Source organism: Castor canadensis, chromosome 6 (genome assembly GCF_047511655.1).
Source record: "Castor canadensis chromosome 6, mCasCan1.hap1v2, whole genome shotgun sequence".
Lineage (NCBI taxonomy): Eukaryota > Metazoa > Chordata > Mammalia > Rodentia > Castoridae > Castor > Castor canadensis.
Genome location: NC_133391.1, coordinates 163,680,737 through 163,697,581, shown reverse-complemented (window position 1 = coordinate 163,697,581; position 16,845 = coordinate 163,680,737). Strand labels below are relative to the sequence as shown.

The window sequence follows — 16,845 nt, the reverse complement described above, 5'->3', positions numbered from 1 at the left end:
GCACTTTGGAATCTTCCTATAGCACTCTAACCACCCCATTCACACTGCCTGAAAAATTACGCTTGCAGCAAAAGGTTTGATAAAAATATATTTAAAATTAAATCTTTCATCATTCTTTTAACCACATAGTTAAATTATATGGATAATGATTTCAAGTACTAACTTATAAAAAGATGTGAAAAGTCAGAAAACAGAACAAGGGAACTTTTTTTTCAGAAAATGTATTTGCAATTCAAATGTTCATATAAAAAGCATATTTTTTAAAAAGTTCATAGATGTGTGTTTTTAGAAGTGCTATGGTTTCACCATTCATTGCAATTACATTCCAAAATGTGCAGGGTGGTTCACACTGCATCCTCATATATGTTTGTCACACTGAAGTCACTCTCATCACAACCTCCCCCGAGCTGTTGTCTTCTGACAAATCGTCGTGGGTCCGCATCCTATTGAACAGATGTAACAGCACATAGCCACACTGAAACCTGGGTGAGGTTAGCTGCATTGGGTGGAATGAGTTTCTGTTTCGCAGAGCCGTCAATGGTAACCATAAAGTCCTACTTGTGGAAGACTCTCCCCGGCTACTTTCTTCAATGTCTGTGGCTTTGTCATAATTTAATACATCCCAGTGCAAATTAACAGCTCGCCAACGCTTAAACACTCTGTAAACTGCAGCTCCTTCATGGACAATGAGACCTAAAATTCAAGAGAAAAATAAAAAGACTGGTGATGATCAAGAGTTGGAGTGTTATTTTGCATAGAAGGGATCCAGGAAATAGTCCCTTCTCTGTTATTCATCACTATCAAAGAATACAGGATTCTGAGCACTCAAATATTATGGCTACTGGAAAGGTACCCCATGTTATATGGGAAGAATCAATGTTCAAAGAGGGAGAGTTCACTAACACATAGAGAGCTGAACGCTCATAGATGTGATTCACTTGCTCCATCACGCCTCAGGATATACCTTCAGCATTTACAAAGTTTTATGTGCAATATCGTATTCAATTCTAACTGTAGCCTTATAAAATAAATACTAACATTTCCCTTATTTTACAAGCAAGGAAAGCGAACCACAAGGATGTCAGAAAAAAGTTTGGACAGGAGCGAGTATACAAATAGAAGTGGTAGAGCTGGGAATCAAACCCAAGCAGGCCTCAGAGCCCATGTTCTCAACTGCTCTGCAGTTGCATCTGATGGCCACATGTTTTTGAGCAGAAAATAAAGGAAAATAAACAAAGGAATATGAGAATCTCAGGACCATAAAGTGTCAGACTGTCAGTCAGACATAGCACACTGGTGCCCAGGGCCATCCTCACTGCCCGCTCCTCACCCACCACACAACCTGTATTTTTCATGTGTTTGTATTGCAGCATGTAGTCCAAAAGTCTTTGGATCTGTGACTGTCACAGAAAAAGAAGTCCCAGAGGGAGAGGGCCCCTCAGATGAAGTGAGGATACACTTAATTTAAGTAGTGGAGAGGCCAGAGAAGAATCTTCTTGCAGGTGGTATATATATATACCTGTAAGTGCAACATGCCAGCTGGCTCAACCGTTTTTCTAATGATGGACCCGAGAATGAGCGGGTCCATCAGCATTTACTCCCGGACACATGCTCTAGACAAAGTTTCACGAACGTAAGGAACGAAGCATGTTGAAAGTGTTAAGTAATTATTTGTATTTCAAGAAAATCTAACCACCAATATCAATATTCATCCTTTGAAGAATGGATACATCACAGAATGTGATTCAGTGGATGACAGCAACGAATTAAAGGAAACAAAATCATATGCACTACCATAAACAGACTTGAATGAGTCCTTATCCCTGGATTTAAAGATCACAGCAGCCATGTCTTCTCATAACCACTACTACAGAAGGCATTTTCCAAAAAGACATTTGACAATTTGTTATTTCTCTCTAGGTCTCAATTTCCTTTATTGTACAATTGTTCCAAAATAGTGTCTCTTTGTAGAGTTGCTGTAAGTCATGAATGATTAGAGGTGAGATTGGGACTCAAAAGTTATTTAAATGTAAATACTGAGTATGACATCCTATTCATGCTAGACTTCCAGTGTATGACAGTCCTTCTAGGTAGAATGACCTATTAAAAGATTACTATGGAATAAATGCCTCTCATATGCTGAACCTTTAATTCCCAGTATAATGGTATTTGGAGATGGAGTCCTTCCGAGGTACAAAGGGTTAAATAAGGACACAAGGGTGGGACCCTTGTGGACAAATGGCCTTATAAAAAGAAGAGATATGATGTCTTTCTCTCTCTCTCTCCCCTTCACTTCACCCTCCTTTCCCAACCTGGAGAAAAAAGGGTCAGGAGACATATTTAAAGGCAGCAGTGGAAGGGATGAGGGCTTTGTCTGGTAAGTTACACTTCTGCTTTCCCAGGAAATGCATTGCTTGATGAAATCATGGAAACTAGGGTAAAGCCCTGAACACTGCATAATCAAAATGGCCCTGAGAAAGAACCCACAGTGAGCAGCTAATATTTGGCCAGAAAAACGTTTCCTGATCATGCAAGCACTCACGATTTCTAGCTTCAATTTCCTTCCAGAGTTATCTATCCCGCTCCTGATGTGTGTATGTGTGTGTGTGTGTGTGTGTGAAAACTTTGTAAGTGCAACTCCTTATCACTGTAAAGAGTCAGTGGGTACCAGAAATTGACTGATTTTGAGTCCTGTCTAACTTTGGGCAGCTCAGAATCCATCTCATTAATTGGTCCCATTTTTGATTCTTTAATTTCTGCTGGTATTTGGTGAAAGCCAGAGTGTGGTTGCTTGAAAGGATTAACCAAAAAAGAATATAATCCATGATATCTTTTGTTGTAATAATCTTTGCTAGAATCAAAAAAAAAATGCATTAAGCATCTATTTCTCAAACTACCCACAATTTAAATACTTAACAGTTATGGAAACTTAGATTTGACTATAGAGGTAATTACTTGAAATGTCTCTTCCCCATTGTCAAATCAGATACAAAGGTGGGGTTTTTTGTCTTTTTTTGTGTGTGTGTGGTACTTGGGGGATTGATTTCAAGGCTTCACAACTGCTAGGCAGGTGCTCTACCACTTATCACTTGATCTACTCTGGCAGCTCCTTTTGTGTTTGCAACTTTCGCGATAGGATCTTGTTTTATTCTGGGGCAGGCCAGAACTGCAATCCTATTTGTGCTCCTCTGTGTGAATAGGCATGTGCCACCACACCTATCAATTGATTTGGGTTGGATCTCATGAACTTTTTGCGTGGGTTGGCCTGGAATCATGATCCTCCTGATCTCCACCTCCCAAGTAACTAGGATTACAGAATTGATCTACCATACCTTGCCTCCAAAGTTCTTTCTATATGTACCTAATTATTTTTGTTGGACTGAGCTATATAACAAAGGTTAAAATGCACAAAAATGCAGTATGATAAAACTTAGGCAGGCAGATGAATACTGAAAAATAATATACATGTCATCACTAGGTCACTAAGTTCACAAAACAAATCCAAGCCTCTAGAAGCTACAATGTCCTAATTATATCTGGGGTTTTTGTGAATACATATCCTAATGATGTCCAAATAGAAACAAATAATGTAAAGAAATAGTTCACATGAAATGCACTTAATCCATAAAGAATGTGCTGATTTTCTGTTGTTGAATATAAACTAGACAGACCTTTGATACTCTCAGAATTTTCTAGAACCACGTACAATTCATAGGACCAATCTGAGAATGGTGTACTTGTTGTAACAGCTCACAGCTAAAGTTCTCAAACACAGGATCATCATTACCGCTGGCAATAACTCTTGTGTGAGAAACCTAGCAAGGACAATGAATTATCCTAAAAACTTCCCATGACACATAAATCTAAATATCAGAGGCTGGCTTGTTACTAAGTATCAGTGGTCAGAGCCACTCCACCCCCAAAGTAGAATGATCCTACAGTGTTAAGGACTGTAAATGATAACAGTTTCTTGGAGACAGTGCAGAAGAAACTCCCAGTTCATTCTATGGTGCTGCCTCTGTGTCATTAGATGTGAAGTCGATGGGAAGAACATGTTTGTCATTTCCCCAATAGACACTGGTTTCAACTACCAGATGTCAATCTCTAGCTCCAGACCCTTTCGACACAGCTGGTTACTGGCCACATCTACATAGATTCCCCAGAAATTCTGCAAAGTAGAATACTCAAAATGAATCTCAAATGTTTCTCTACCTTCACTTTCTTCTGACACCCTCCACTTCAGTAACTAACATCAGCTTCTATGAGTCACAGCCGTTGAACCTCCCCTTCTCCCCTCTCCCTCAACCTTACCCTACTCCTACTGCATGGATCACTTACATCTTTGATCAGTTTCTTTTAATTATAGCAGCTTCCCGGCAGTCTTAATGCAAGCCTAATCACTTGCTTGGGTTGTTGTATTATTTTTCTTGCCTTCTCCAGCATGGATCTCTCTCCTCCAATCTTCATCATTATCAAAGATATTTCTTCAATATCAAGTGGTCCGTCAGACCCAGGAAATGATCCTTCATGGGTCCTGAGCTGTTAGCATGCACTCAGTCCCAAGCTCCACCTACAGGGTCTTTCTCTATGATCAGGACATATTCCTCCGGGCTACTTCCTCAATCAGCTGCTTCTGCTTGCCATACCAAATTTCCTTACAAATCATAATTGTTATCACACATACATTCATAGGTTGAGGCTGTTGCCTTTCTCTGGGCCCCTTCCTAATTCCTGCTCCTCAAAATTTAGCTCAAGATTTTCTTCCTCTCCATATACTTCACTGGCCCTAAGTATGATTAATCTTCCCCACTAGTTCTCACACACATTTTTATCCTGGCACTTTTCAAGTTGTGTTTTAATTTCTTCTTTCTCTTAATATCTCCTAGCAGCAGGTAGGAAAAGCAGGGAGCATGTTAAATTTCAAGGTTTGGCAAACTTGAAAGGACCAGATAGTAAATGTTTCAGTCTGTGCAAACCTTCTGGTCCATGTTGAGACTTCTCACAGTTATCACACATGAGAGAATATGGCTGTGTCCTGTTACTTATGGGTACTCATGTTTAAATGTGATGTAGTTTTCACAAGTGATAGAATAATATTTTACTTTTGATGGTTTTCAACCATCTAAAAATGTAAAAACCATGCTTTCATCCCAGGCTGTACAAAATCAGAATGAGACCCTTGCATTCTGTTTTTGTCTCCACCCTGCACTGCAGGATTAGCAGGATTAGCACACAGGAAATATAAAAGCACGTTGGCTCAATAGCTAACCAAAGCCTCCTTGCCTAAACTGCCCACCCCCGTGGAGAGAAACAGCTGAATGTATCACAATTTCCTGGGGAGGAAAAGGAAGTCAGCAATGGCAACATACATGGTCTGCAGCTCTGCACATTATGTTAGTGCTTCTTCAAAAGAACTTGAACTTTACAAGGTCACATAAGGGGAAGGGTGCCTTGGGTTGGTTTTTGTTTTTGTTTTTTGTTTATCTCTTGAGAGACCTAAGGGGTTAATTAGCTTTGAGAGACCTTTCTAGTACAACCCAGAAGGGCAAGTAGCAAAAACAAGTCTCCTTCTATTTTATTTCCTGGGGTTTTAAAAAGCAGCAATATCACTAATAACCAAGCATGATAATACTCTTTACAGAAATTGGTAAACATCAGTATGATTAAGGCACAGAAAAGCCTGTAATTTGTGCCTCCAGGGAAAAGAGATAATGACCTACTTCTCAAAGGATATGAAGGATTAAGATCTGTTTTTCCTTTAACCATTTCAAATTGTACAGTGCCGCTCTGCCTCTGTCCCGGGAGCCTGCCCATAATGTGCTCCAAGTGTGCAGCATCGGGGCTGGGGCTGGTGTGGAGGATGGACTCAGATCTTGTTTCAGGCTGACCTGTTCCATCAGCCTCTTTCTAAAAGAAGTGGTGTCATTTCCTGGGGTCTGGAACATGCTGACATCTTCTGAAGTCAGGAAATAATGGTCTATCCATGTAAAGAAATTCTACTCCATTTAAGGGATAATTCCATATGAGTCGGCAGAGTATGCAAATCTGTTCTGGTCGTGCACATACCACAGACCCCATTAGAGAGCAGTCAGCCATACAGCGCAGTTCTCTACCTGGATGAAGCTGGCAGGAAGACCCAAGGGGCTCTGGGCAAGAGCAGAAGAATGTTTCTATCCCCTACACAAGGAGCTGGATGAAGGTCTCCTAAGAAGCCAAATTGTGGTGCTGACGGGGGATGTGGGTCCCCAATCAAATTATACCCCAGGAAATGGAAACATTTCCCGGAGCAGAAATGGCTGATACACTTCCTATGTCTAGAGGGAAATTATAGTGATGTGAAGATTCAGAAAGGAAACACTGGGCTAATCAATTTTCCTGGTTATTATGCCAAACCGTGTTTAGGTTTAGCTTCTTTTTTAATGTGCCTATGATTCATGAAGACTTATCTACATCAGTGCTTCCTACAAAACTAAGAATGAGACAAATACAGCAACACCTCCTACAACTCGCCTTCCACTAGAACCCCAAGGGTCAACCCTGGGACCAAGCAGCCTGCTCACTGCACCATCGCTCTGTGGTTGAACGCCGACTTACTGCCTTTAAAGCTTTGTTTGCCAAATGACCCCAGTGACTCGATCCAGAACTCGGTGTTGATTCCGGTAGGAGAGGGAAGGCAGTGATGAAAGATTGGATCTGGGGATGTTTTGTGAAGGAAAAAAAATCTACTTTATATGTATGTGGAGTTCTTTGATGTAAATTGCTGACAGTTTTGAGTGGGGAAGGCCTTCCCAGCTTGGGCCACCCTGAGAAGTATGTGTAGTAGAGTGGTGGTGGCTGGCATTTAGTCTCCACTTTCCATAGAGAAAGGATCTTCAACGTGAGGTGGTCTGTGCCAGTCACATCAGTGGTCCTGCCTCTTTCTAGTAAGCCTAGGAAAGAGCTCACTGTACTCAGAGACTCCAACCCCTCTGTTGAGAACAGTACCTCCACAGGACCTAAAGCACAGAACGAATGTGATGATTGTCCTATTGGTAATTTTACCTTATTCACCTGGAACTACTGGATAAATTTTATATATCCACAAATATCTTACAGCTTTCAAAACTGCTATCCATTGGCAGTGACTGAAGGCACACATTTCACACACCTCACCAGCAGTTGCTTCAAGCACACTTGTCTGAGGTGAGTGATCCTTGTGTCAATGAACTTGAGGTTTTCCAAGGGTCTTAAGAAAGCTTTTATTGTTTTTTATTTCCTGCTCTGAATTATGACGTGTCTTAACTTCAATGCTAACTTCTTTATAATTCTTTTTGGTAGATACAATTTTCACCTAAAATGCTTTTAAAAACTATTGTCAACTTCTGAGTGATGCTGAGAGGTGCCGGAAAACATGGAAATTTTTATGGAGGAGACAATGTAAAAGTCACTTATGTTGCTTGGAATATATTAGAATTTTATTTTTCCATAACAGAAGATTTACTTTCTTAATTAAGCTTTGCTTATGCTAATTGGTTTATTTCCATGGAAAGCAATAAAGATAAACCACAGGCTACTTTAGGGTATGCCCCTGTCATTAAGTAGGTAAGTGACTGCTCCTGATGCCAAGAACTTATTTACAGTAACTGAGTTTAATTATCTTGAAATTTGAGGGGGAAAATTCCTCCTCTTTCCTCATAACACGAAGTTAGAAAATGTACTTTTTAAGTTTCAGGTCAATGAAACATTAAATCATGTTTTACTTTTAGCTTCTCTAGCTGCAAAAAAAATAGCAAAGTGAAACAACACCAAAAGCAAGAAAGAAGTATCATCTTGGCTATTTTAAATGTAAATATAAATAATGAAACCAATCAAAGAGTGTGGTAATGTGTTGTAATTATTATTCTTATGTTCTACAATGAAATATGAATATATTACTAATTGGTAACTTTAGTATTCTTATTGTATGAACCCAAGGAGTCAGACAAATGATCAACTATGAAAAATGATTGCTAGAAGGTGATAAAAACTTTAACAACTACAAGAATTTACTTTTTTGATAAAACATAGAAAAATTAAAGTCTATGCTTGGAGGGCCTTTCCAGTTGTAGGTATCAGTGGGAGGAGGGAAGACATAAGGAGAAGGTGAAATTAGGCAAATATGGTGGATGTATTTTGTACTCATGTATGAAATTAGACAATGAAACCTACTGAAATTGTTCTAAGAAGTGGGGAAGGGGAGTGAGGGAGAATGAGGAGGAGGTGAATCTAATTAAGATATAGTGTAAGCACATATGTAAATGTCACAATGCATCCCCTTGTACAACTATGATATATACTCATTTTAAAAAGTTTATGTTGGAGGCCTGGAATGGGGGCTCATGCCTATAAACTGAGCTACAGGGAGGCAGAGACAGGAGGATTGCAGTTTGAAGCCAGTCCAGGTAAAAACGTTAACAAGATCCCATCTTAAAAACAAGCCAGGTGTGGTGGTACATGCATGTAATCCCAGCTGTGTGGGAGGCAGAACCAGGAGAACTGTGGTCCAAGGCCAAAGACTCTATCTGAAATAGCTACCAACAAGAAAAGGGCTGGGGGTGTGGCTCGAGTAGTACAGTGTTTGCTTGGGAGGCCCAAAGCCCTGAGTTCAAACTCCAATACCTCTAATAAAAGAAAAAAGGTTTATGTTGGAGAAAATGAAATTCCAGCAGAAAAAGCACTTTTTTCAGTATTAACTATAATTGATACATTAAGGAGAAAATATCTTGACCTGATTCTCACTGTAGTATATCTCACTTCCTTTTCAGATTTCCCCAGTCTGGGTAGCTTTCAAAAGCAAGATAGTGGAGGGGGTGAATTCATGTATATTTGATGTATTGTAAGAACTTTTCTAAGTGTCACAATGTACCTCCACCCAGCACAACAGTAATAAAAAAATTTAAAAAAGCAAAACCGAAGCAAGATAGCATAAGCGACCACATTAAGCTTATTCACTATCTTGGTCCCGTGGGTAGATCAGCATGTGTGTGCACAGGCACCGTGCAGAAAGTTCCCCCATTCTGCAAGCTTCTGCTTTAATCTGAGAATTGAGGCAAGATGGAGATTAAAAATAACACATCAGCATCATAACCACAGAGCTTGTGACAAAGGGAAGACAATTTCTTAAAACAACTTCAGGAGGCACCTCCTACCCTAAAATGAAACAGACTGGGGAGTGCAGCTGCCTCCAGGGAAATAGAAGAAACTGACCCTGGTGCCCCTGGAGGATCTGGGAGGGCAGACTGTGGAGAGGCAGCAAGCACTGCTCTTGCTGGCTGCCGCTGCATCTCAGCTTCAGAAGGGAGAGGTGGCATGCCTGCCCTCTGTCCCTCACATCACAGCCACGGTCTCAGAAGAAATCAGGAAGCTCAAGTGTGGCCATCGTTATTTTTTTGGATAAAACTGTCACACCCAGTTAACCATTTATAGAACTGATTTTAAGGAAACAACTCTACCCATTGCACTACGAAAAAGTGATGCCATCCAAGATTGGCAAAGTGTGGGAAGACAGGAATTCTTGTTTGAGGGGAGGATAAATAGTCAAGCCTTTTTAGAGGGGAATTGAAAAGGACCTGTCAGAAGTTAACATATTCTCATTACCAAACTCAGACTTACCACTTCTTGGAATCTTGTCCACAGAAACACTCATATTGCTGGTGGAGTGGCTTAAGTGTAGAGCGCCTGCCTAGGAAGCCTAACAACCTTGACGGCCTGAATTCAAGTCTCAGTACCACCAAAAAAAAAAAAAAATCAGAAATACTCACATAAAGAGATGTCCCTTACAACACTGGCCCTAGTGGCAAAAGTGGCTAGCAACCACTGAAATAAGTCATGGTACGACTGCTCTAACAGGGAGAGCTGGAGAGCACATGGAGGAGAGGAAAAGACTCCTTGCTCAGTGCACATAGTGTGTGATCTCATGCACATGAAATAAAACGCCTGTGGACTTGTGAGCTGCACAAGGTCCTGGAGAATAGACATTAAAATGTTCAGAGGGGCATTTCAGTATAGGGAGTGGCAGAACAGAAAAGGCAGTGTGTGAAGTGGTCTTTTTGTAGACATTTCACAATTACAAACAAAATTCTACATGTATCCATGAATGTATTATGTGCATAATAAGAACTGTTTTTTATTTTGCTCATTTTTTATATATTGGCAGTACTGAGGTTTGAACCTCATGGCCTCTCACTTGCAAGGTAAGAACTGTACTGTTTGAATGGTGGCCCAGCCTGTTTTTCACTTTAGCTTTTATTTGGATAGGGTCTTGTGTTTTTTGCCTGAGGCTGGCCTTGGACAGACATCATCTTACCTATGCCCTGTGTAGCTGGGATTATATTATAGACACGGACCACCATGCCCAGCTTGATGATTGAGATAGGGTCTCACTAACTTTTTGTTCAGGTTGTCCTTGGTCTGCTATTCTCCCTATTTTCACCTCCCAAGTAGTTGGGATTACAGGCATAGGAGCCACCACACCTGGCCAAGAATATTTTTTAAAGAACAAAGCAAATCATGCTTTTATATATATTGTAACTATATCAAATATCCTCCCATAATATCCCAGGGAAGAGCAAAACTCTTCCAGACATGAATTTGCCTGTAACTTACAATATTTTTAGATGAGATATGTGGACTGCTAATTCTGTTTGGAAATCCCACAAACAGAGCAGGGTTTTAGTTTGTTGCTCTTAGAACATGAAAGGAACACACCTCACCTTGCTCCATCTCCTCTGGGATGATTCAGAGGCTGCCTTCAGTTTTTAGATGCAAGTTAATCAAATGACTCTCCATCCTCACATGGCCACCTCCACTCCCTCAAACTGTGGTCATTCATAAGGGTACTCTAAGTCACACAACCAGAGGATATATGAGACACTCCTATCTTCTCCCTGCTCCTTCCTGAGTTTGTTAACCTAAACTCCCTTTGTCCACTGTGCAAATCTTCCTAGAAGGGAGTCAACACAAGTCTGCTTTGGGATTTTCATTTTTTCCTAAGTTGCTGCCACTGGCTTCATCCAGAGGATTAAAAGCTTTGTATTGGTTTTCTTGTGAACAGCCACAGTCTGATTATCATTTACTGAAATATTTAAAAGAGCTTCCCAAATGTAAAACTTTTATCTTTTCATACTTCAATTTCCTTACATGGTCACTTTATCCTTCAGTATTTATACAGATGAGGTCAGAGTTGTTATGCATTTGTCATTCAATAAGCACAACCTGTACTGTTCAACACAGTGACCACTAGCCACAATGACTACTTAAATTGTTTAAGTAATTTCGACACAATTAAATTTAAAATTTAGTTTCTTATTATCACTAGCCACATATCCAGTGCTCAACAGCCTAATTAAACAGGGTGTATGGTACTTGGACAGCACAGATATGGAACATATTTATCACTACAGACAGTTCTCCTGATATTTCAATATTTCAAAAGTGCCTAGACTGGCAGGAGAATCTGAAACATTTGTAACAAGAAAAAAAATCTAAATTTGGGGAAATGTGAAAAATTATTAATTAGTAATGAAAAGAAATCAACAACAAATTCATTGTGTCTGGAAATCAGTAAACAGATTTCCCCAAGTAAGTAAATACTCTGTAAATATTTAAATTTGTTCAACCATTCAATTCCTTCCTAAACATTATATAAATAGGCTGGATTATATCATTTTTGGATTCTGGAATAAACATGTATGGAGCTTCTTAATTATTTTGTTAAGAATATTCAAAGCTCTCAGTCTGTTCTTTCTCATGTAGGTTTGATTGAGTTTGGGAAGCTTGTAGAAACATATCCAATACTTTATAAACCCTATTACTGGGAACAGACCTCTCGTCCTCCTGTGGGGAGAAGGGCCATCTCTCCTAGTCAAGTATCTATTCAGCTGTCAGCCTGCCTGGCTATTACTTCCCCACTATGTCTGCCTGGAACCTTCTGCTCCATGCAATACCCAGTGTCCATGTCTCCCAATATCATCCAACTACCAATTCCTGTGCATATCTCCATGACAGCACATCCTGCTGCATTAAAGATTCTCCAATAAATAATTAAGCTTGATCTGCAGCGGCATTCCAACAGGAATATATATGTCATAGTAAATTGGTGCATATTCAAAGAGAGTGAGGCAAAATGAGAACTACAAAAAACACTTTGAAACCACAATCTTTGGCCACAAGGATTAAAATCAGAGATGTTAGAGGACCACTTACATGGAGAAGACCATGGGCAGATGTTCTTACAGAAGTGTTTTCTGTGTGAGGCTGCGGCAGCCTTTGTTCGAGGTGTGGTTTTGGAAGTCTTGTGATAAGTTTTGGACATCAGACATAAACATGGGGTCCCCTCTACCAGCTCTCAGCTTCATACTTTTATTTTTGGTTAGGGATTCTGGACACTTCCCCCAATCCCATGAGAATCTGAGCCCCTAGGGGCAGGAAAGTGATGACTCATTTGCATTCTGAAGCCCAGCACTTGTATGACACAGAACACTCTCCAGTGGATGTTAAGCTGAACTGAGCAAATGGTACTCAAAGCTTTATACCTGCTTTTCTCTCCAACTCTGACTCTTAAGTCTTCCAGTCATTTTTTTAAAGTACAATCTATCTGTCTATGTTTAAGTAACCGACATTTGAATTAGTTTTAAATGTTAGCAGGGAGTAATACTAACCACAATTCAGTTGGCTATTGTTTCCTTTACTATACTAGCTTCCTAATTCCTTAGGAGGAAAATAAATAAAATTTTCACTGAAGCAAAACAGACTAATTAATGAGATTGCCAAGAGAAATAAAAATGTTCAATCTGAATTCTTAAATATTTTTTGAAATATAAAAATAGATAACTGAATGATGAGATTTGCATTTCATGAGCCAAAAAACAATGAAAAGTATTGTTGGTAGTTAAAACTGAGAAAAAAATTACCTTCCCAAAATGTCTTTAGAAAAATGGCAACTATTTTTGTTTCTAAGAAACTTGACTTTATAAAATGGGAAAATGTTCACATTTCAAAAGAGAAGCCCAAATATGTTACATACTACTAAAATATCATTAGTTCATATGTCTGGGCTCCTGAAAGCAGAATCCTAATAATCTTGATTAAAATGCTGACAGGAACAATCAAAAGCTAAGATATAACTTCACAGTAAATGTAAGCTGTGAAATTAAAAAAAAATAGTTTCCTAACCAGGAAACGTATGGTCCTTTTTAGTGTTGAAATGATGTCAAGAAAGTCAACTGGACATTTTTCTCTCCAAGTTGAATAGGGTATGGCTAATTTTTTTTTAAATCTACCCTCCTTTTAAAATTTATTTTTAGCTGATACTTAAAGACAGAATATACATATTAATGGGGGCACCATGTAATGTTTCCCCATATGTATTCACTGTGTAGGGCTTAAATTCAAGTTAAAGGTATCAATCTCCTCAAACATTTATCATTTATTTATGGTGAAGACTTTCAAAATCCTTTAATTTCTGAAGGATCTCCTTTCTAATATTAATGGAATACCACATTTTATAACATTCAAATTGAAAGAATAAATCCTATCTTTAAGGTGGCTGAGGAATTCCATGTATCAAACAATTTTGTGGCTATTCTTTATTTACAGCTATCCTAGAGATTGAGTTTGAATCCATATTTACAGTTTCCACATGCTTATATATTCATTAACGCCTTTAATGCAAAGTATTCATGTACACAATTAGCCAAATATTCAGGCGACTTCTGCTCAGTTTACATATTACTCATCACATTTGCCTCCCTTCTTTTTTTTCTTTTTGGTCTGAAATTTGATCATTTTCTTTCTTACTAGTCTTGTATTAGTGACAAGGGAGGAAAGGGAAAGTCATGCTGATGATATTTTAAATATTTATAAAGTTCTTTTAAAAAATGGGCTAAGGGTATTGAAACTGCTAGTTAAATTAGGGGTCTAGAAGTTCAGACATTAATTAAAGTGACCTAAAGCTATTTCAGTGTTTCTAACCTATTCAAATATGTTTAATCTACCATCCAATTAATAGCATAATTATTTTATGATCCTTATTTTCTTTATTCACACCTACAATTTAGGTATTATTAATCCCATTCTTTATGGATGAGATAATGGGATTATGGGTTGATGAAGTTGACCTGCCCTAGCAGAGGTCAGGATTAGAAACCAAGTCTTTTGACCCCAAACTCAGCATCCATTCCTTGGTACTGTGGTTCTCAAGCTTAAGTGTGCATCTGATCTGGCTGGGGGGTGTGCAACACAGATGGCTGAAGTTTCTGATTCAGGGACAGGGCCTGAGAATCTGCATTTATAAACACGTGGTACAGATGTTGCACTGCCAGTGGTCCAGGGACCACATTTTGAGAACTGTTGTTTTAAATCATGGTTACCACCTGTAGCTCTTTTCCAACCCATGAGGCTATAAACCACATCAGACAGGGAAAGTCTCCTGACACCTCTGGTGTCCCTCTTTGACCACCCTCATTCCACCTCCACTGACTTGCCACCACCACAGTGCCTGTGGCAACCTCACACACACAATATAAATGATGCATGAACCAGTTTCTGTTTTCTTATGCTATTAGGGAAATGACAGATCAAGTAAAATGCAGAAATAACCTTTTCTTGTGCAGTCTATTACAGCTAAAAGGTTTAATACATTTTGTCTACTAAGCCACAGGATTTATGGGAAAAACAGGGACACAAGCCAACAGGGAACATTGTCCCTCCAGCCCTGAAGCTTCCAAGGAATTCTTCATGTCCCCAGGGAATCCGAGCCACAATCATGAAGCAGGTCTTTAAGGTGACTGTCCTCACCTTAAATGTACAACACTGCCCCAGGCATCAGTCCACCTTTTCCCCAGCTATATAAAGGAAACCGATTTGCTCTTATTCCTTAGAAATATATGACTGCCCTTATATTGCTCACCACCAAATACTTTCTACAACCCTCTTCCTTCCTTTTAGTTGCAAAAGTACCTCTTTAAGTGGGCGTTATCCTGTTATTTTTTTCAAACTACTTTGGAATAAATGCTATGCTTTTTAGCAAAATGTCCGAATTATGACACGCTCCCCTCCCCACCCCAGATAGTTAATTAACTGGAAAATGAAGATAATATAAACCACCATAACATTCTATGAGATTAGATCCAACTGGTAAAAAGATAATGGCTGAAAGAAATGGAGTACTGACAGTTGGTGAATGTTTAACGTCATGGTCTTACCTATGCACACTAGATCCATAAAACCATACATTCCATAGCAGATTTGAAAAAGGATGTCCTTCCTCTGCCACACTGCATAGGGGCTGAAGGCTGACCAGAGGAGCCAAGTCACACTTGCTATTAAGAACAGGGATCCTAGGATTACAGCAATCATCTGAACTTTCTCAACCAGTGTTATAGAAATGCTTTGCCACTAAAAGAAAACAGAGGGATATAAGAAAAAGGTGCTGTATAAAATTTAAAAGGAAAAAAAAAAACATTTTCAGCCCCATGTTTCTCTTCATAATGCCAGACCCCTTGCTATCTGATCAGTCCCCAAATGATTTTTTCCATTTATCCACACTATAAAAAACAGACAAGCAGATAAAGATTAATGAATTGCCTCAACTTCATTATTTTCAGTAATTCACCCTTCTGTAAGTTTATTCTAGTTTACTTCAGATAATAGTTCTGAATGCAGTGACCGAGGGATATTTAGTACCTTGGAATCACACTGTTATCTTTTAAGCATGCATGGAATTAAATACACTGTGGCAATACATAGCGAAGACTCCACTATCTTGTATTAATTTTGTTATTAACACATTTAATTCCTTTAAAACAAGTGACAATTCCTTCATTTTTGTACAAAAATGTAAAAATGGCAAATAAATAAGCTACACAGGAACACCAGTAAAAAAGTCATTTAAGTCACACATTCTAGAACAATCATAAGAGAACTATAAAATTGTACTTTGTTATTGACACATCTCATATACTCAGACGTCACCAACTTTTTATTATCTAGGCTAATTCAAGAGGTATTTTCGTCAAGATTTAGAATTTGTACACAAATGGAGTATCTTAGAAACTCATGAACTATATTAGTACACACTGCTAATGGAGAAGGAATTTGGAGTCTTAAATATCAATGTTGGAGATTTATAGTATAAACAATCAAAAATCCTTCAAGGGCAGCGTGAACCTGAGAAGATTTAGTCATGTTTTCACTTTCATGTGCTTGAGACAGAAAACTCCGAACGACCTGCAGAAAAAGAGCTCTTGTTGCTGCAGCATGGACTCGTCAGAAGAACTCCCAAACGGTTTTAAACACTGTCTTCTAAAATGAGCTTGAGTAATCAGTCCTCACTGGATGAATCTGACACTTCCTTAAATTCTTACTTACCTTAAGTCTGAATGTATGCATCCTGCAATGGCAAATCCACTATTGCCTGTAATTTCTCTCCCCCTCACAGTCTGCCTCTCTCTCCTAATCTCCCTGTCTCGCACAGCAAATATACTCCATAAATAAATAATCTATTTGTACTATTTTAACTCTGCATTTGACCTTGCATATTTATTTGTGGCTATTAGTAAATTCTACATTTAGTTACAGGTTAAATGCCAACATATATTTGCAATATTTCATACTCTAAAGGGCATTAATTTTGCTTTTCTTTCAAAACAGAAGCAAACCTTAAAAAAGTTGTTTAATGTGAGAAATATTCTTCTATTCATTTAAGCGTGAAGATTCATTTGTTGAAAAATGGTTCTTGTTTTTGCAATTCTGAATGAACAATTAAACCGACCAATATTATTTTATCATTGTAAGTTAATCAATGTTGTATTTCAAGCATATTTTTTA

General features: G+C 38.7%; 1 protein-coding gene across 1 annotated transcript in view; it reads right to left on the bottom strand.

Annotated features, from left to right (window-relative positions):
• Positions 1 to 244: 244 nt before the first annotated feature.
• The window catches only part of Marchf11 (membrane associated ring-CH-type finger 11), a 101,728-nt gene continuing 85,127 nt past the window's right edge, over positions 245 to 16,845 (bottom strand). The window contains exons 3-4 of the mRNA XM_074075354.1: positions 15,222 to 15,414; positions 245 to 693 (exon numbers count right to left, since the gene is read on the bottom strand). Coding sequence (XP_073931455.1) covers positions 371 to 693; positions 15,222 to 15,414 — 516 coding nt within the window. The 3' untranslated portion in view covers positions 245 to 370. The remainder of the gene's footprint in view (positions 694 to 15,221; positions 15,415 to 16,845) is intronic.